General features: G+C 43.8%; 2 protein-coding genes across 2 annotated transcripts in view; one reads left to right on the forward strand and one right to left on the reverse strand.

The window, feature by feature from the left end:
- Nucleotides 1–329: 329 nt before the first annotated feature.
- On the reverse strand, nucleotides 330–19,957 carry DAD1 (defender against cell death 1). The gene is made up of 3 exons (XM_068271537.1): nucleotides 19,660–19,957; nucleotides 12,579–12,730; nucleotides 330–518 (listed from the first exon to the last, which is right to left on the reverse strand). The coding sequence occupies exons 1-2, from the start codon at nucleotides 19,868–19,870 to the stop codon at nucleotides 12,600–12,602; spliced, it is 342 nt and encodes a 113-aa protein (XP_068127638.1). The 5' UTR covers nucleotides 19,871–19,957; the 3' UTR covers nucleotides 330–518; nucleotides 12,579–12,599.
- A 148-nt stretch (nucleotides 19,958–20,105) lies between these two features.
- Nucleotides 20,106–20,374, forward strand: part of ABHD4 (abhydrolase domain containing 4, N-acyl phospholipase B) — a 111,902-nt gene continuing 111,633 nt past the window's right edge. Inside the window, exon 1 of the mRNA XM_068241864.1 lies at nucleotides 20,106–20,143. The gene's annotated coding sequence lies outside the window, so the exon portion shown is untranslated. The remainder of the gene's footprint in view (nucleotides 20,144–20,374) is intronic.

Consider the following 20,374-nt stretch of genomic DNA (forward strand, 5'->3'; position numbering starts at 1 on the left):
ATGCAAACCACAGCAGCCAGGGTGTTCCTCAGATCGTTTCAGAAAGTAAAATGAGTACAGTATAATCCCTTTTTAGTAAACTCCAAGAGACCAGGAACATTAGTTTACTATCTCAGAAGTTTATTATATCAGAATTGGTCATACATTATATATTTACACATATGCAAACCTGAGGATTACTATATTCAGAGGTTTACAATATCAGAGTTTACTATAATGAGATTCTGCTGTAATACATTATAGGTAACTGATCTGGGCAGTTTTGGATTAATTTGGCAGATCTGTAACATATCCTTTAATTAAAAAATAAATAGAGTACCACACTGATATATGAAAACCACATCTTTATTGGCCATGTCTCCCCAATTTTGGACCATAAAGCATGGCTCCAGAATCTGCCGCTGATGAAACAAAAACGTAGTGTGCAGACAGACACCGATAATGATTCTTGATGTTCAGCAATGTGTAAACTTTGTCCAACCAGGTATTAAAAAAAGAGAAAGAAATAATCCAGGAATCTGCAAGAGAAAATCAGGCTCTATTAATAAAAACAAGTGATAACATTACATTTAATATAATCAAATAGTATAAGTGATACCAATATCTCCTGTAAGGCCACACTGCTGCTGCTGCTGCTATATGGTCTCCATGAATGTGGGCTTTGTCTGCACTAACTACTGATTTTCAGGATCTGATTGGCTGACAATTAGTCATAATTATGAATGACTTTGCTCCATGCTGATCGTTTCATACTGCAACTAGTAGACCTAAGCCTGTTTAAAAACGGGCTCTAGGTCTGTCTCTCACCGCAGTGTCAGTGTGTATGCGCTCGCTCCCGCCCAAACGCACCCACATCCGCCCGCGCACACTCCTGCCCGGCTAACTGGCCCTATCCGCCTGTCCCAACGACTCTCCGTGCTGCTCACATACGCAGTAGCAAATAGTACGGACCCAAGGACACAGGGACAGGAGTACATAGGGAGAGTTAGTTTTTATTAGGTAGGATGAGCACATCACAAGGATATAGGGAAGCAGATCTGATTGACTGACCAGATCATCGTACAAATCCAGTCAAAACTGCACTGGTGAACTGAACTCAACTTCAAAAACACGGTTACAAGTAATACATTTTAAACCTATTTGTATGATCATTTTGGAACTAAAATTTTATGGTCACCTTCCTCGGGGTTTGACACATAGGACTGCATGGTGGTGTAGTAAATAGCACTCTCTCCTTGCAGCATGGAGGGCCCAGTTCAAATGCCAGCCAGTGCACTATCTCTACAGAGTTTGTATGTTCTCCCTCTGTCTGTGTGGATTTCCTATGGGCACTCATTTCCTTCCACATCCCAAAAACATACAGATAAGCTAATTGGCTTCCCTCTAAATTAGCCTTATGCTGGGAATACACCATACCATTTTTTGTTAAGCCCCATCTACACGGTACGATTCGATTACAATTCTATTTACGATCCGATTAAATCCAACATGTCCGATCTGTAAATCGATTCGATTCAATTCGAATTTGCCATTGTTTTGTAATGGCAAATCGAATTGAATCGAATCAGGATCAGACATGTCTGATTTAATCGAATCGTAAATAGAATCGTAATCGATTCGTATCGTGTAGATTGAGTTTAAGATTTACCTGCCAGATAGATACATTTCCAACATGTTGAACTTTATCTATCTTACCAGCTATCTGCCGAGCAATTAGGCATTGTTCTACTCAGCAGGAGATAACCAGAAGTCAATGCACCAGAGATAATGACCAGTCTCTACAGAAAATAATCTAATTACGCATTCTAACAGAAAATCTAACTGAAAAATCTAACAGAAGAATCTAAAGCCTCATCTACACGGGTAGATTCTCTTCCGCGTCCCCGCTCTCCGCGGGTGCGCCGGATTCGATTCCCCGCTCGTCCCCGCTTATCTTCCGCTCGATTCACTGCAATTGGCCCCTTGTGGGGAACGAGCAGGGAATCGGCGGTGGGGAGATCCGTCCTGTCAGATCTTATCAATCGAGCCGCATCAGCGGCTAGATTGATAAGCTACATCGCCGCCTCATCTACCCGTGTAGATGAGGCTTAATGCTGGGCATACACGGATGGATTGTTCTCATCAATCGTGCTGCTGATGGCTCGATTGATAATTTCCGACAGGTTCGATACCCCACCGGATCGATTCTGTACTCGATCCCCGCAGGCGGACAATGGGAAGAAAACGAGCGGAAGATAAGGAGCACCTGCGGGGACGCGGCGGTAGTCGATCCGGTGGCTAATCGAGCCGCCGGGTCGACTCGTGTATTCCCAGCATAACAGAAAATTGTATGGTGTATTCCCAGCATAACAGAAAATTGTATGGTGTATTCCCAGCATAACAGAAAATTGTATGGTGTATTTCCAGCATAACAGAAAATTGTATGGTGTATTTCCAGCATAACAGAAAATTGTATGGTGTATTTCCAGCATAACAGAAAATTGTATGGTGTATTTCCAGCATAACAGAAAATTGTATGGTGTATTCCCAGCATTAGAATATGATGGACATATAGCTATGGTATAGATTAGATTGTGAGCCCCTCTGAGGGATTGTTAGTGACAAAACAATATAACCTAAAGTGCTGTGCATGAGTCAGCGTTGTATAAATAATGAAAAAAAAAAAACATTCCAGGCAGCTTAATTGGTCAATTTACTTCCTGTGCTGCAGTATATTTTAATAAGCAACTTCAGGTATCAATAATATTCATATTATGCATCTACCTCTGCTAACTTACATACTGGTGATTATAAAGTATCACAGGCAAATAAAGGAAACACTGCCCTCCAGTGGATAAAAATATAATTGCAAATCTAAATGCACAGTATACCATACTTTTATTTTTTCTTAACTAACAGCAAATGCAGGCTTTTTCACACTTTCTTTACAAAGCTGCTGCAGTTGAAGCTGCATAACTTTGCATCAAATTCTAATAATTAGTGTATCATTGACCTCTCCTAATTGACAATTCACATAAAAACGCAAAAATAGTGGATTAGAAGTCCATTAATACATTTTAAGTAAAAGCACCACTAGCCAACAAACTGATTAAAAAATAATGGTATTAAATAACATATTTTTCTTAAAACAATCTTAAACAACTTCCAACAATCGTTAGACTGCTTAGAAATAATCAACTGAATCTCAGCAAAATTTTCAGGGTCTCCTGTTATGATAACCGGATCAGGTTTAGTAGAAAAATTATCACATTTATAGGATTTTGTATCAAGGCAGTTGGTTTAGCAAAATGGTTATTTCTTGGTATGATCACATTTTAAAGAGAATATGTAATAGAAAAAAGTGCCCCTTGGGGGGTACTTTCCTCGGCTGGTGGAAGCCTCAGGACCTTGAGGCTTCCCCCGTCCACAGTAGCCCCGATCCAGCGCTGGGACCCCAGGACAGTTGCAGATGGCAATATTTGCCTTAGGGATCCAGTGCAGATGCAGTACCATCTTCCCCCTCAGGCTCCGCAGAAATAGCAGAACCTGATCGGGTCTGTTCTACAGTGCAAGCATCTCGCCTACTACCCATGAACATGTTTCTCAAATAACACAATCGTGCTCCAGATATCTGAGCTAAGGAATAACAGAAAAAGAACGGATCTGCAGAAAGCACAGATCAGGCTGTTATGCAGAATAAAGATATATGAGGAATAAGGATAGACAATCAGATGCAAGTAGTTGCAAATTGATGCAGAATTATGCAATTTTTTTATGCATTATCTGCTTCTCATTGTCAACTGCTAATGAGTAACTGTAAGAAACACAGGGGATGTACAGATTGCTACTAAAGGTGAGGTGCAAGTACTAGTCATCCCAGGTATCTTAATGCAGAACAAAAAGTAAAGACTAAAGCCGCATCTACACGCGTAGATGCGGCCGCGATGTTCCTTATCAATCGAGCCGGCAGGGGATGCGGCTATGGAGAGGCAGGGCTGCTTAATGGCAGCTGGGGAAAGCCTGCAGGAATGCCCCCAGTGGGCATTTAAGCAGGCAACACCTCTCCTCACTTCGCATGTCGCCAATTTCAGGGGACGAAAGCGCAGTGGTGGGGGAACAGAGGCATGTCATGTAGCAGGGAACATGCATCTGTGTACCATCTCCCCCCCCCCCCCCCCCTCCCAGTACACTTTAAAGCGGAACAGAGATGAAAACTAAGTATAACAAGTAACTTGTCTATATATCTTAAAGAGAATCTGTACTCAAAAATTCTTACAATAAAAAGCATACCATTCTATTCATTATGTTCTCCTGGGCCCCTCTGTGCTGTTTCTGCCACTCCCTGCTGAAATCCTGGCTTGTAGTTGCCAGTTTTAGGCAGTGTTTACAAACAAAAGACATAGCAGCTGACCAGACTGTGATAGGCTGAGAGGAGCTCTGTCTGACTCACACAGAGACTGCAGGGGGCGTGGAGAGGGTGTGTATATCTTCTGCCTATAACAGCAGACAGCACATTCCTGCCTGAGCCCAAAGCCGTCAGAGGAAAGAAGATTAGATTATATAACCGAGATAATACAGCCACTGTGCAACTAGGAAAGGCTGCAGGAAGACAGACCCGATTAGAACAGGTATAGGAACTTATAGGATAGAAGAAATAAGGCGGAACATTTTGTTAGAGTCTCTTTAACTAAAGTTTAGATAGTTTACACAGCAAATCTAGCTGCAAACAGCTTCAACACTTTATGATTATTCATTCCTGTGATACAATGAGAGAGCTCGGCCATGTTCTGTTTGTCACATTACACACTGGCAAGCTGATCTGTATCTCCAGCCCTCAGCCTGTGAAAACTTCACTCCACTCTTCTCCTCCCTTCTGCCTCACCGGCTAGTAACCTCCTCCTACTCAGACTGAGCTCCCATAAACCCTTGCTACATCTGTCTCAAGGTGCCAAGGTAGAGAAGCTGTGGGCAAGGCTTGTTTAGTTTATAGGGTATTAAAACAAAAAAAAAAAGTATTTGGCTTGAGGAATGCCCTATAAACTATATGAAAGGAACACAATTATGCAATGAGTAAAAGTTTATCTCGGATCCACTTTAAGGGCCCATTCACACTTGAGAGTTTTGCTGGCGATTTTGGCAAAACACTCAAACACTAGCGCTTTTGAAAGCGCTAGTGTAATTAAACCCTATGGGCCCATTCTTACTTGGGTGACTTGCACTAATTGCCGCGTTTCAATGCTATAGAAGCGCTAAACGCAATTCCGGGGGGGAGAGGGAATAAATAATAAAAAAATAAAAAATAGCAGCAGTGTTCAGTTATTTTTCCGCTGAAAAATCACTCCCCCAAAACGCGGGCAACAATCGCCGGCGTTTTGTGTTTCTAAGTGTGAATGGGCCCTTAGGGCTCTTTCACATTAGGGCAGATTTTCTGCGTTTCAACGCAACAGGTAAAGTTTGCGTTACCCAAGGTGAAATGGAAGTCCATAGACTTTCATTTTAGCTTTCACATATAACGCAGCCTTTTTGTGCGTTGCGTTACACAGCACCCAGGTGCAGTTTTTCGGCCGACGCTAGCTTTATGCGTTACAATGTTAGTCAATGTAAAACGCTATGCGTGTTGTTAATCCGTTAACGCAGGAAATCAGTCCCAGAATGCAACAGAGGAACAATGTAGAAAGTTGAAAACTAAAAGAAAAAAAATTACCTGCGTTTCCTATGTGCTGTAACGCATTGAAAAGGGATTAAAAACGCACACTCACTGCAGTGTAACGCATATCAAAACGCATTAAAACGCATACAACAAAACTTATGCTTTGAGCGTTCTCCAACATTTTACCAGTTTAACTTAAAGGAATACTATCGATAACCAAGTGTTCAAAAATGACAATGTACAAATAATGTCTAAGTAGCTGTGTAAACATTTTCCTACTGTTCAAGTTAAATATCAGAGGCAAAAACTGTAATTTATTGAGGGTAGGATTTAGCTATATTGGGACAAATCAATTGCAGAAGGGGTGTCTGCTTCAATGCACAGCCAGAGTTGCATATCAGGACTACAGAAAGCAAATATCAAACATATCAAACTCTGAAAGCAAAAACAGTATGAAAAGCTATGAGAATTAGTTACATTTCCTCTGCTCTCTTCAGACACTTCAGTCAGAAACACAGGACACAGGAGCTGCAGCTGTTGGGAGCTCTCTCTCTCTCTCTGTCACACACAGAGCTACACACAGAGTTAACTGATCAAGTTTGAGGGGAATATCCCCTCTCCTCATGGCTCAGTCAGCCGTCAGTTTTGGCATCAGTAAAGTTTGAATGTATATTGCTAACAGTAAACATAGAAGTTGCTACTAAAATGTATACACCAGTACTTAGCAGCACTTCCCAAACAATTCCTGTGTCAAATAAAAAAAAAAATATGAGAATCGATAGTATTCCTTTAAGGCCTGGTTCACATTAGCGTTCTCTGTCCGGATTTGCCGTGCCGGATCTGGACCGTATACTGTACAAACGGAACGGACGTTCGGCATAGCAATGCAAAGTCTATGCGTCCGTTCACACGCGTCCGTTCCGTACTGACCAGAGCCGGATCGGATCCGGACTCCGGACACTTTTCCAACATGCACTATTTTTTGGGTCCGGATCATCCGGCTGACGCACCCGGACCAGAGCCTGACTGCACCATCCGTGCATAGAAACCAATGGGAAACAGAAAGCACAGAACACACTGGCTATAAAAACCTGACGTTCTACCCCACTTCCTATGCATTTTCTAGCAGCCATTTTGGATGGGGACACATGGGCCCAGCATTTCTGGAGTGGAGCAGCAGTGACTTTGTGCTGGAGCTGTTTGGCAGTATATCGGACGTGGAGGTGAGGCCCTACACAGCGGTGGACCTGATTCTACAGGTGCACCTTCTGCTGACCTCCCAGACCCCAACAATATTTATATAGTTTGTTATCTCTTTTACCAAACGGATCCGGATCAATACGTATGCAAACGGATCGGATCCGGTCATCCGGTCCGTTCTTTACAGAAACACAAGTGTGAACGGGGCCTAACTATGGCTTCTTCTAGCCCCCTGTAGTCCTCATAATCCCTTGCCATCATTCCACACTGCTCGCTTCACTTTCTTGGCGGTATGCCGCCGGAAGGCACCGCTCAGGCCCCGCTTGGCCGATTTGCATAATTTTTTTTGCTACACGTAGCTAGCACTTTGCTAGCTGCGTGTGCAATCCGATCGGCGCCGCTCCGCCGCTACCGTCGCTGCGCAGCCACCCCCCCAGACCACGTGTGCTGCCGGACCAATCAGTGCCAGGCAGCGCTGAGGGGTGGATCGGAGTCCCCTTTGACGTCACGACGTCGGTGACGTCATCCCGCCCGTCGCCATGGCAACGGGGGAAGTCCTCCGGAGGCGATTGGAGGGGCTGGGGGCACCTTGTCTCGCTACATGATATAAAAAAAATAAATTTAAATAAAATGGCTGTGCTGCCCCCTGGCGGATTTTAATAAACCGCCAGGAGGGTTAAAGAAAATATGTAAGGGTCTAAGGCTGCATTTCCACTTGTGCGGTGCGGAATCGCCGGGAAATCACCGCAGACGAAATCGCATGCGGGTGCGATTTTGCATGCGTTTTTGCCGCGATTTCGCATAGGGTAGTAGGTGGGCAATTTTAACCATGTCACTGCCTGTGTAAATTAACATTATCTCCTATGCGAAATCGCATGCGAAATAGCAGGGAAAAACGCATGCCAAAACCGCATGCGATTTCCCTATTAGATACATTGTATGCGATTCGCTTAGCGGTGTGCGGGGAGCGAATTCTGACGGCTCTGCCGTGCAGATTTTCCCCGCACACAAAAACGCTCCGCACAACGCACAAGTGGAAACAGGCCGATCCACTTGTATTGGCTGTGCGACTCCGTATGCGGACAATGCATGCAGATTCGCTATAGTGGAAATGAGCCCTAAATCACACACCTGAAACAAGACAAATCTTACCAGATTTGTCATAGACATCTGATCTACATGCTTGGTCAGGGTCTATGGCTTAAAGGGGTTCTTTCGCGAAAAATGTAGGCAGTTAAAAATGTGACAGATGACAGGTTTTGGGCCAGTCCATCTTTTTAAAGAGACTCTGTAACAATTTTTTCAGCCTTAGTTCTTCTATCCTATGAGTTCCTATGCCTGTTCTAATGTGCTGGGGCTTACTGCAGCTCTTCCTAATTACACTGTCTCTGTAATAAATCAATGTATCTTTCCTCTGTCCTGTTTGTCGGGCTAAGGCTTTGCTTGTGTGGAATGTGCAGGGCTGCTTGTGATTGGTAGAAGCGATACACACCCTCTGCAGGCCCCCTGCACACTCACACACTATGCTTAGCTGAGCCTATTAGAAGCTGGTTAGTTTGTTTGTAAACATTGCCTAAAACTGTTAATTACAAGCCAGGATTGCAGCAGAGAGTGGCAGAAACAGCACAGAGGGGCACAGGAGAAAATAAGGAATAGAATGGTATGCTTTTTAGTGTAAGAATATTAGAGTACAGATTCTCTTTAAGGGGGATTCTCAGGGCTTTCTTTGTTTTCAACAGCATTTCCTGAACAACAGTTTAACTGCCAAAATAGCAAGATACCAGCAGTAGGTAGTAGAAATCTGACAGAAGCGACAGGTTTTGTATTAGTCCATCTCTTCATAGGGGATTCTCAGGGATATATTTATTTTCAAAAGCACTTCGTGAATGGCAGTTGCTCTGTCCAACTGCCAAAAAACTGCATAGCGAGCAGGGAAGCTGGCCGGCATCATTGTTTAAATCCTTTTAAGGGGATATCTTTATAAAGAATAAAAGCCTTGCTGAGAATCCCCTATGAAGAGATGGGCTAGTCCAAAACCTGTCACTTCTGTCAGATTTCTACTACCTACTGTAAGTGACAGCAACATAGGAGAAAAGTAATTTATGGCTCATTTTACTCTGGAAAAAAAATGTACTTATTTGTATATGTTAGCACATATTTTAAATTTTAGTTTTTTGCTGTAGTGCCCCTTTAAGTATTACAGGCAGAGGATCAGTAGAAGAGGCAGGCAATGTGTACTGTTTAAAAGGAAATAAACAGGTCAGCCTCCACATCTCCCTCACCTTGGGTTCCATTTAAGTCACACTAGTTGGAACTCAGTCGAGGCAGCTATTTAGGGTTGTCTTAGCCAAGAATGTAGCGCGAGTACAGATGGTTCTGGCATGCAGCATCTTTAAGTGCCAGTCAAGCGAACTCTACCCGCTTCTTACCCTGCCCTCCAGAAACCACTCCATCATTTGCCATGCCATGGTCTCTCCTCCCTACGTCCTAGCAACAGTACATGTCACTCTAGAATACAAGAGCTACGCCTCTATACACCGTTTGTTCCTGCAAAATAGAGGATGACCCCAAGGGGATTTCCAAATACTGTGCATTAGGGCTGCACAGTTTTGCGGTTTTAAACCGAAACCGCGATTCACGTGCAGCCGATTTCAGGATCGTCAGTAGCTTCGGTTTTGGGAGCCACTGATTGGCAGAAGCCGTGACTAGCAGTGAATATTTATGATTGTTAATGAGCCCGGCAGCAGGGGGAGAGCGAGTCCAGTCCAGAGCAGCACACAGCGCCACCAATAGCTAGATAGAGATGGTATGACGGAGGCGGTAGGCGGAGCTGTACAGAGGGTGGTACAGAGTGATTGGTGGTGCTGTGTGCTGCTCTGGACTGGACTCGCTCCTCGCTGCCCGGCTCATTAACAATCATAAATATTCACTGCCAGTCCTAGCTTCTGCCATGCCTCCCCTTCCAACAACATGGGGGGGCGCAGTGATGCATGATTATATTTTCATCTGCTGGCCCCAGGAACTGCCGGGAGGGAAAGAGGCAGAGCCAGCGCGTTAACAGCAGTTGCTGAAAGTGACGAGAGCTAGCCAGGAGGAAAGGCATCACTGTAAGGTTAGACTATTAGAAGGAGGGGCTCCGAACTCTTTCCTGTCCTGGCACCTCTGAGCCCCGCTTCTGTGCTCCCTCTCTGCACACTTGCTTATAGAAGCAGTGATGGTTTTCTGTCCCTCTCCCTACACTTCCTTAATGCCGCAGCGCTGTCTCGATGCTGAGGGTGATGGTCTAGAGGTAATAGATCACCCACTCCTACTCCTCATTGCCCTTCTCACATTCTTCAGCCTTCTCTCACTGTTATTTATGATACTCTGCACTTTAACTATTACCCTGCTGGAAGCTCTGTGGCCAGATTAACAAGTTCTCTTGTACACAGTCTGCCTCAATTGTCATCAAAATGTTATTTATTTATAGCAGGATCTTATACTGGAGCAAATATTCTGGAGGCGCTTACCTGGCTAAACTATACTTTGCATTGTGAATTTAGTGCTAAAGCTGGATTTGAAGAAAATCGTGAAGAAAATCGAAATCGCAATTTGAGAAAAAAAAATAAAAATAAAAAAAAATAAAAAAGATCGCAATTTCAATTTTTTCCTAAAATCGTGCTGCCCTACTGTGCATATGTGTGTGTACACACCATTTTCTTTCAGATATTAAAGGGGAGGTTCAGGGAGGGAGACAAAAAAAAAAATAAAAATCCATATCCACTTACCTGGGGCTTCCTCCAGCCCGTGGAAGGCAGGAGGTGCGAAGCTCTTCTGCGCTCCAACGACGGGCTCTTCTGCGTTCCACGCGGGCGCGCTGACGTCATCGGACGTCCTCCGGGCTGTACTGTGTAGGCGCAGAACTACTGCGCCTGCGCAGTACAGCCCGGAGGACGTCCGATGACGTCAGCACGCCCCCATGAGGCGCAGATTGGAGTGCAGAAGAGCCCGACCTGGCAGCCGGGCATGGCCGGGTCAGCCACCGGAGACGACCGGGAGCCTGCGGAGCGGCTGCGAGGGCACCTCCTGCCTTCCACGGGCTGGTGGAAGCCCCAGGTAAGTGGATATGGATTTTTATTTTTTTGTCTCCCTCCCTGAACCTTCCCTTTAAGGGAGCAGTTTTGGGCTAACAAAAGCTAAAGTACACACATAAGTTAAAAGTTTTTGGAAAAATGAGAGATGAGATCATACCTACACAGTTTATTCTATTTAGCTGAGTACCCGCATCAGATAAAAATATTTGCAAACTGAGGTATTAATCTATTACATAGGTTTGTCAAGGAGGTTTGAAGGACTGATCTTTCTATAAAGATGCTGTACACATGCAAAAGATCAGTTCCTGCAAAATGCTTTCATAGTCAATTTGTCTTTTCAAAGTCTTGTTTTTTTCTTTTTCACACATTCGTGTGCACACAAAAGTTAAGAAATATCTGGAGATTTCATACACTTCTTGTTTAACGGACAGTCATCTGCAGATCAGAACCATCAAGATGAATCTGAAAGATTGAGAGATAAAAATCTTTCGTCTGTATCTTTTGTGAACTTTTTTTTTTTTTTTACAAAGATTATCTGCTGATTATCTTTGATCTTTCATTTTTCAAAGAATTTTATCTCGTACCAAGCTTTAGTATTCAAAATGTGTTGGCCCTCATACTACATGGCAGTGGTAAAATTGGCCAGTCATCTGCAGATAAAAAAACTGGATGTGTGTATAGACCTTAAAGGTAGCCATACACTGGTCGATTTGCCATTAGATCGACCAACTGACAGATCCCTATCTGATCGAATCTGATCAGAGAGGGATCGTATGGCTGCCTTTACTGCAAACAGATTGTGAATCGATTTCAGCCTGAAACCGATCACAATCTGTTGAGCTGCTCCTGCCGCCTGTCTCCCCCACCCCCCACCCCATATACATTACCTGAAGCTGGCTTCGGGTCCTCTTCTCCACGCTGCACGCATCCCAGCGTACACTGTGTCACTCCATGACCAGGAAGTTCAAATAGAGCGCCCTTTATTTGAACTTCCTGGTCACTGGAGTGACACAGGAAGTTAATGTACGCTGGGATGGAGCAGGAACAGAGCGGTGCAGCGCGGAGAAGATGCCCGGGAGCCAGCGTCAGGTAATGTATACCTGTATCGGATCGGCCGCCGCTACCGACGCGCTCCCTATCCGCGGGCGGACGGTAATTTCCTGCACGGCGCGGTCGACGGACCGATCCGATTTCGGGAGGAAATTGGATCGGCGGGTGCGTTTAGGGCGAACGATTGGCAGCAGATTCGATCCCAGTGATAGAATTTGCTGTCGAACAACGGCAAATCGGGCCAGTGTATGGCCAGCTTTAGTGTATTTTATGTTAGAAGTTTACATATTCCTTAAGTATCATTTTTTAGTTGATATACACAAAGATCTGCTGAGGTCAAAGAAGTTTAACAGGTTATTTTAAAGTATTTCCGATGCCAATATAATTTAAAAGATTTTACTCACATGAGGCCTCTTCCTGCCCCTAGCAGCAGTCTTAGTCACACGCCGCAGCCCCAGTCCTCTGGTGGGTCTGCTCTTCTGCACCTGCATTCGTGCCCACGTCATCTGGCACAATGCATTGGGGGCCTGCGACTGCTGCTAGGGGCTGGAGAAAGCCCCAGGTGAGTAAAATCTTTTTATTGATATTCGCATCGGAAGTCTTAAGTTCATCAGAGATATACATACCTTATAAGAAAAGCACAGAACTCATCCAACAAAATTAACAACAACCAGGTGAAGAATGGTGTTTGCAAACAAAAAATCTGCAAAGGCTCTTTCTGGAGAAATTCCCAGGAAATCTCCTTTATTCTGCGGATTAATCTGGATTCTTAAACATACTGCAAGGACAAAGAAAAGAGCACATATTACTTGATGACAATTTAGTATGCATTTTTTATGCTTTCTTTAGGATGAACATTCACTTTATATATAGTGCTGACATACTGTAAAAAGCACTACAGAGCACAAAGAACCATTCACATCTATATCTGTTTTTAAAACTGTAATACATCTAATATTCATATCAAAGTCATACAAAGGTGTACTATATAAGCCTTTTAAATCCGCCGTTTCTCTTATGAAGCAAGGTGAAACATTTGCATCAGGCGCAGCCATTACAGGGGCAGCATTTTTGTAACAGCATGCAGTCATAGTAGGGGGAGAAGTGAGAGGAGAGCAGGGTGAAGGTCATCATTGGGGAAAAGCAGCTTGTTGTGCTGTGTGAGGAGTCTGACAGTGAGTGAGGAGGGGGGAGGCAGGAGAGCAACAGTGTTTCATTTGACTTGCACAGCAGAAGGGAAGTTGTAGCAGTAGAACTGTTGTAATGATTGAGGAGGGGGCACATCCTCTCAAGTTTGCCTCAGGCAGCAAAAAGTCTAGAACCAGCCCTGTTTTTAATATCAATTAATACACTAGTAATTTGCGGCTTTGTACGAAAATCCATTTATCAATTGGAAAAAGCTGCACATTGCCATGCAGTTTCCTGTGTGCACTAGAAAGTTTTGTATATGAACACTTGCATATTCTTTCCGCATTTCCATTTTCAAGCAGTTAGTGCAAAAAGCGCATGCAATTGTGGTCTGGACCATGTTTGAAGAGCACACTCATTTACTGCTACTAAAGTGCAAATGCAGCAAAATGTACAATGCAGTGCATTCTCATAAGAAATGCAACACACACCTGGGAACTGAATTAAGCTCAGTTCCCACTTGTGCTGGACAAGCGGGAGCAGACAGTGTAATGTCCCCCTCCGATGGTCCGGCTGTAGCCAGGGGCAGATGCTTTACCCCGATAGGCTAAAGAGCAGTCCGCTTACTGCATTCGATGCTGCAGATCCGTTGCAGTGCCACAAGTGTGAATAGCTCCTCTTTATAAAACAGGAGCCTTTCACTGTCCATTTAGTAATGACCTGAGAATGCACAAAAAATAGTCCGTTCTCTGCTTAAGTGGGAACACAGCCTTACAGACTTTCTGTGACAACCCATGACCTTTAGATCTCCAAAACACTTAATTGCATGCCTAGTGAAAACAAGGAAAAATCTATTAACCCTTCGCACTATCGCATGCAAATGTTTAAACAAATGCATTCACAGATTCACTCATCCAGGCACCACCGTTATCCCTACAGCTAAGTTAAAAGCCGGGGTCTTAGTTCACAGAAGAATGCATTCTTATACTTAGTCACCTATACTGCGCAGAAGTACTCAGGTAAACATAGGTGTCCGAACTCTGGCCCTGTAACATGCATAGTGCAGACATGCAAACATTCATTGCATCAAACCTATTTAGGGATTAGGAGCACACATCCTGACGTCCTCTCCTGGGACAGATAGCGCATCTTACCAATCGCACAAGGGAGCTAACGTTATGTATCCATGCGCATACACCAGCATAAGCTGTGCGCATGCTGACCAAAAAAACACATACAGGTGAAGGAGGGAGTGCACTGAATTAAAACCCTAGCCACAGGGGTCAGTAACAAAAAAAAAATACATATATCCAGGCACATCGCCTCTAGTTAGGACATTAAATAGGTTATTAAGGAGAGGGAGGTGCAGAAAACAAAGGGCCAGTTGCACTAAACTGCTGTAAAGTTGCAGTGCGCAGCCACAAAGTGCAAGGCAGTTTTTCCATTGCTAACACTGGGGGAGCACCGCACGTTTACCCTTTAATGCCATGAGCGTTACCATGGCAGCATGCTTTAACTCGGTAACAACTGTGGCAGTAAAGGTGCGGTGCTCCCCCAGCACTACTAAAAGTAATACTGCCGGGTGCTCCCTGTACACATGAATTTTACTGCAGTTTAGTGTGTCAGGTCCATGGTCAGGTAGTGAATTTCACAATGTACCCAATTAGCACAGATATTCTAAGGGGTTCCTACGGTAACTGCTGATATTTTCTAGAATGTACACTAGCTTTTAGAGCATACAGAAAAGAAGGCTGCAGTACTAGATGAAGGGAACCTAAAGCAAAAATGAAAGTGGCCAGCTTAACTTACCTGGGGCTTCTTCCAGCACCCCTGCAGTCATCCTGGTCCCTCGCATAATTCCACACTCCTCCAATAAGCATCTGTGGCTGTGCATGCCCGGGCCACATTCCTCCTGACTGCGCTCCAATGGCCATGAGCACAAACGAGGAGGCATTCCACTGGGCCAGCACATGCACAGTAGCCTGCGGCTGGCTGAGATGGACAGCTTTCAGAAGGACACTGCTGCTGAATGGAGCAAAGCGGAATGCCGGTGAGGAACCAGGAGAACTTCATGGGGCTTGAAGAAACACAAGTTAAGTTAAATTGGCATCTTTTATTCACTTTAGGTACCCTTCAAAACCATAAGGAAACCTCATAGGGAACAGTTCAACAAAGTGTTGTGATTGGCTGAATAATGTGGGCATATTATTTTTACAACATACAGTGCTTCCCATAATTATTCATACCCCTGGCAAATTTTGACTTTAAAGAGACACTGAAGCGAAAAAAAAAATATGATATAGTGAATTGGTTGTGTACTATGAAAAATTACTAGAAGATTAGCAGCAAAGAAAATATTCTCATATTTTTATTTTCAGGTATATAGTGTTTTTTCTAACATTGCATCATTCTATAATATGTGCAGATTACACAACACTCAGCATTCAAAATGATTCTTTCAGAGCAGTCTGAACTAATGACCTCTCCTCTGGCAGTGGTAAAGTAAATAGTCCAGGAACAGTTGAGGTAATAAAAGTCAGAAAAAAAGCCCTCTCCATGACTTTCAAAGTCGTAGAGCTTAATGGCTTTTTTGCATAGAGCTAACAACTGGAGTTTCTTAAGTCTGTCTTCCTGTACTGGAAACAATTAGACTGATGTATCTGATCGTAATGTTTTATTTCTTAGCTGTACTACAAATACAAATCATAATATCATAATTTTTTTTTCGCTTTAGTCTCTCTTTAAAGAGAGTCTGAAGCAAGAATAAATCTCGCTTCAGACCTCATAGATAGCAGGGGCATGTGTGCCCCTGTTAAAACGCTGCTATCCTGCAGCTTAACGGGTGTCCATTCACCCCCAAATCCCCTCCGTACAGCCGGGGAGCGCTTCCGCATTGGGGCAGGGCTAACCGCCGCAGCCCTGCCCCACGCGCGTCTGTTAGCGCGTATCTCCGCCTCTCCCCCGCCCCTCTCAGTCTTCCTTCACTGAGAGGGGCGGGGGAGAGGCGGCGATGCGCCGCTGATAGACGTGACTGGAGGCAGTGCTGCAGCAGTTAGCCCTGCCTCCAGGAAGAAAAAATTCACGACCAAGTTTGCGACCAAGGTTTGCAGGGGTGGGTTTGGGGGTGAAGAGACCCCCGTTTAGCCGCGCGATAGCGGCGTTTTAGCAGGGGCACACATGCCCCTGCTAACTATGAGCTCTGAAGCGAGATTTATTCTCGCTTCAGAGTCTCTTTAAGTTACTTTATTCAACCAGCAAGTTATTTTTTGATGGGAAATGACATAGGTGTCTCTCAAAAAGATAATAAGACCATGTACAGGAGGAATTATTAAGAGAAAAAACACACTTCTCAGCTTTCATTTACATTTGAGTAAAAAGTGTCCATTCCAAAATTATTCATACCCTTCTCAATAATCAATATAAAAGCCTTTACTAGCTATTACAGCAATCAAACGCTTCCTATAAATGCAGACCAGCTTTTTGCATGTCTCCACGGGTATTTTTGCCCATTCATCTTTACCAAAAAGCTCCAAATCTTTCAGGTTGGAGGATCTTCTTGCCATCACTCTGATCTTTAGCTCTCTCCACAGATTCTCAATTGGATTTATTTCAATAAAGTTCAGGCTAGCACACCTACTTCAAAGTGCAATCGTTCTCCTTTTATTGCTCCATCAACACAATGATTACTAATCATTGTGTTGATGGAGCAATAAAAGAGGAACGATTGCACTTTGAAGTAGGTGTGCTAGCCTGAACTTTATTGAAATATTGACTTTTGTGGTGCTTGGGCTTAGCACCATCTAGGCTATGCACCCACACTTTGGGGTAAAGTGTGCCACAACCGCAGCTATTACATCTCAATTGGATTTAAGTCAGGACTCTGGCTGGGCCACTCCAAAACGTTAATGTTGTTGTCTGCTAACCATTTCTTCACCACTTCTGCTGTGTGTTTGGGGTCATGGTCATGCTGAAATGTCCATTGGTGGCCAATGCCAAGTTTCTCTACAGACGACCTGATGTCGTTGAGAATCCCCACCTTTTTTCATGGTGCCGGTACTGTGATTAGGTTCCCTGGTCCATTGCCTAGAAAAAAAAACCTCCAAAGCATTAGGTTCCTACCACCATGTTTGACAGTGGGGATGGTGTTCTTTGGGTTGAAGGCTTCTCCTTTTTTACGCCAAATGAAGGAAACATCATTGTGACCAAACAACTCAATTTTGTTTCACAGAAGACCAGAAGTCTTCTTCTTTGTCGAGATGAGCATTTGCAAAGGCCAAGCAACCTTTTGTGTGCCTTATCTGGAGAAGTGGTGTCCTTGTTCTGCATCAGGGGAACCCATTAGTGTCCGTTGGATTGTGTGCCCTTTGAATTGTGTGCCTTGAGATATTGCCATCAGCAGAGCCCAAATTCACCAGGATGGCATTGGTGGTGATCCTTGGATTCTTTATCACCTTTCTCACTATCCTCCTGGCCAGCACAGGTGTCACTTTTGGCTTCCGACCACATCCTCAGATTCTCCACAGTGCAGAACATCTTGTATTTTTTAATAATACTTTGCACTGTAGCCACTGGAAAACATTTAGAAATGACCTTGTAGCCCTTGTGAGCAGCCACAATGTGCAGCCGCAGGTCCTCACTAAGCTCTTTCGTCTTAGCCATGACTATCCACAAACCAACTGCAGAGAGCTGCTGTTTTTCACCTGTTGGATTGATAAAAACAGCTGTTCCCAATTAATCAGGGTAATTCGGATGCTTTAAAACAGCTTGGACTATTTAGATTGGTATGGAACTTTGGATTTTACCACAGACTAAGACGTTGGGCTCTATTCTCAAAGAGCCAAAAGTACCGCAAAATTTTACCGGTAAATTCCCGCCAGCGGTAAACTCCACATTTTTTCAGCATTCACTAACATTTTCCGCATGTTTGCCGCATGCGGGAAAAAAGATGCGGAAATGGCCATTATTCATGCGGGAATCATGCGGTAAAAAGGTCGCATGAAAAAGTGTTTAAAAAAAAAAAAAAGTTAGAGTCCAGCAAGCACAGCCCTTAAGCCTCCAGACTTCATTAAAGTCAATGGGATGCGGAATATATCACCTACTACTTGTAGGTGATAAAAAAAAAAATCGGTAATTAACGACGAAATGATGCGCCTGAACATTTTTGAGAATTGATCTTTTATTGCGGAAAATACCGACTTTTGCGGAAAGTTCTCCGCAAGAATCCCGCACTTTTACCACACTTTTTCCGCATGCGGAAAAAACATGCGGAACATTTTGAGAATTCAAACTTGACGGTATTTTGGGTGCAAACTTCCCGCATGTACTTTACCGCATGCGGGAAGTCTTTGAGACTAGAGCCCATTTTGTGAAAGGTATGAATAATTTTGGACTGGACACTTTTTGCTAAAATGTAAATAAGCTGAAAAATGTTTTTTTCCACAATAATGTCTTTTATGCATTGTCTTATCTTTTGGGAGACACCTATGTCATTTCCCATCAAAAAATGACTTGCTGGTTGAATAAGTAACTTTAAGTCAAAATTTGACAGGGGTATGAATAATTATGGGCAGCATCTAAACCCTAGCAGATCAGAACAAAAGTGTGCTGTCCACCTAACCACATAAGCTGAATTTCCCAATAAGGTTTCCAGTTGGGTCCTCTAGACTAGCGCTGCTGAACTTTAGGGAAGGCTGATGAAAAGCAAACCAGTTTGATACAGAATTAGGGCCCTTTTCCACTGTGATTGTGCTTCAGTGTTAAAAGATAAATGCAAAATCGCCACTGCATATACAAAATTGATGAAAAAAAATCACAATTGTTTGCATTTTGCGATTGCTAGTGGAAAAGAGCCCTGAGGGCTGATTCACATTGTGATGAAAACGCAGTGGATGCAGAAACGATGCGTTAAGCACATCTACATCACGTTTGTCACATTGCTGCCATTTCCATCCACTGTTTCCATGTCGCCATCAGTCTGCTGTTCCAAAACTGATCAGAGACCAGAAGAAGCATGGGGCTCTCAATGCGGATTGTAAAGCAGTAATTCCTATTGGTCATTTGCAAACCAATGGGGTACCTCATGCTTTTTTTCTGGTCTCTGATCCTCTACAGTGGACCAAATGGGGGAGGCCGAGTTGAATCCACGGGACGGTCGACATTTTTACGGTAACCTGCCTAGTGGGAACGGCTACCATTGTGCCCCATTTGCAGCGCGTTTGCTATACGGTTGCAGTAAAATACAGCAGGTTGAGACTTTGCATTCTGCTTCTGATTGACAATGTAAATATGTAAATGCATCTAGTAGCAGAGGATGCATTCACCTTGTGATTTTATGCTTTAGTGCATTCCAGAATTTTTCCTATAGGATGCAACTGAAAAATAGTTGATTGGCCATCTTTCAAGCTGCATAACAAATTGCATAATTCTTTACCTCTAAATCGTTTGCATCGCAATGGCCATACTGAACATTATTTACGATACAGCATTAAATTAATAATAACACAAAAAATGTAACAGGGGCTGATGAGGGAATCAGAAGCTGTGATGTGGGCATCAGTCAGTTGCTCAGCCACATCTTACCTCCCAGGATGAAGGAGCCCACACAAGAGGTGAAGCCGGATAGGAATGAATTGAAGGGGAAGGTGCCCACCAGCAGACAGTACAGGAACTGCATGACCCCGGTCAGCAGGATGTACAGCAGATAGGCGTCCAGCAGCTTCAGGCGCTGCGGAGTGGAGCTGACATACTCCTCCAAGAAACGGGAGACCACTGACACCACGGATACCGACATCTCTGCCTGCTGGAGGGAGCCGGGCAAACCGGAAGCCAAGCTGCTGACAGACGTGGCGGCTGTACAGACCACTACACGTCACATGTCACCGACGGAACCTGACGTAGGAGAGGCGCGGACTACACTTCCCGTCATGCTTTGTGACCCTGCTACGAGAGTGACTGTACTACATAGTGCCTCGTCAATGCCTTTGGTCGCATGCTGATGGCAGGAGATCTGTAGCTCTTCCTAATTATACTGGGCAAAGCACATACCTGGGATAATTTGGGAAAGGTATATGGAAGCAGAAATAATACTAACATTGGTGAATAATATATATATGTATAGTCGTGGTCCATACATTAATATTAGTAGTATTTAATGTAAAGGTATATTGTTATAGGTAAAATTTATATTGCAACAACACAACATAATCTTTGATACTATACAAATATTTGAGGTGAAATTCAAAGACGGCAGTTTTTTTGTTTTTTTTTTACCTGCTTCCTGTAGGTTGAAGTAGAA

The sequence above is a fragment of the Hyperolius riggenbachi genome, chromosome 1, assembly GCF_040937935.1.
Source record: "Hyperolius riggenbachi isolate aHypRig1 chromosome 1, aHypRig1.pri, whole genome shotgun sequence".
NCBI lineage: Eukaryota > Metazoa > Chordata > Amphibia > Anura > Hyperoliidae > Hyperolius > Hyperolius riggenbachi.

Bases quoted from the DNA above. Each gene is read 5' to 3' on its own strand.
- DAD1 (XM_068271537.1), bottom strand. From the start codon at position 19,870: ATGTCGGTATCCGTGGTGTCAGTGGTCTCCCGTTTCTTGGAGGAGTAT. The intron at 12,731-19,659 runs GTAAGATGTGGC...TTGTCCTTGCAG, and splicing joins GGGCTCCTTCATCCTGGGAG to TATGTTTAAGAATCCAGATT.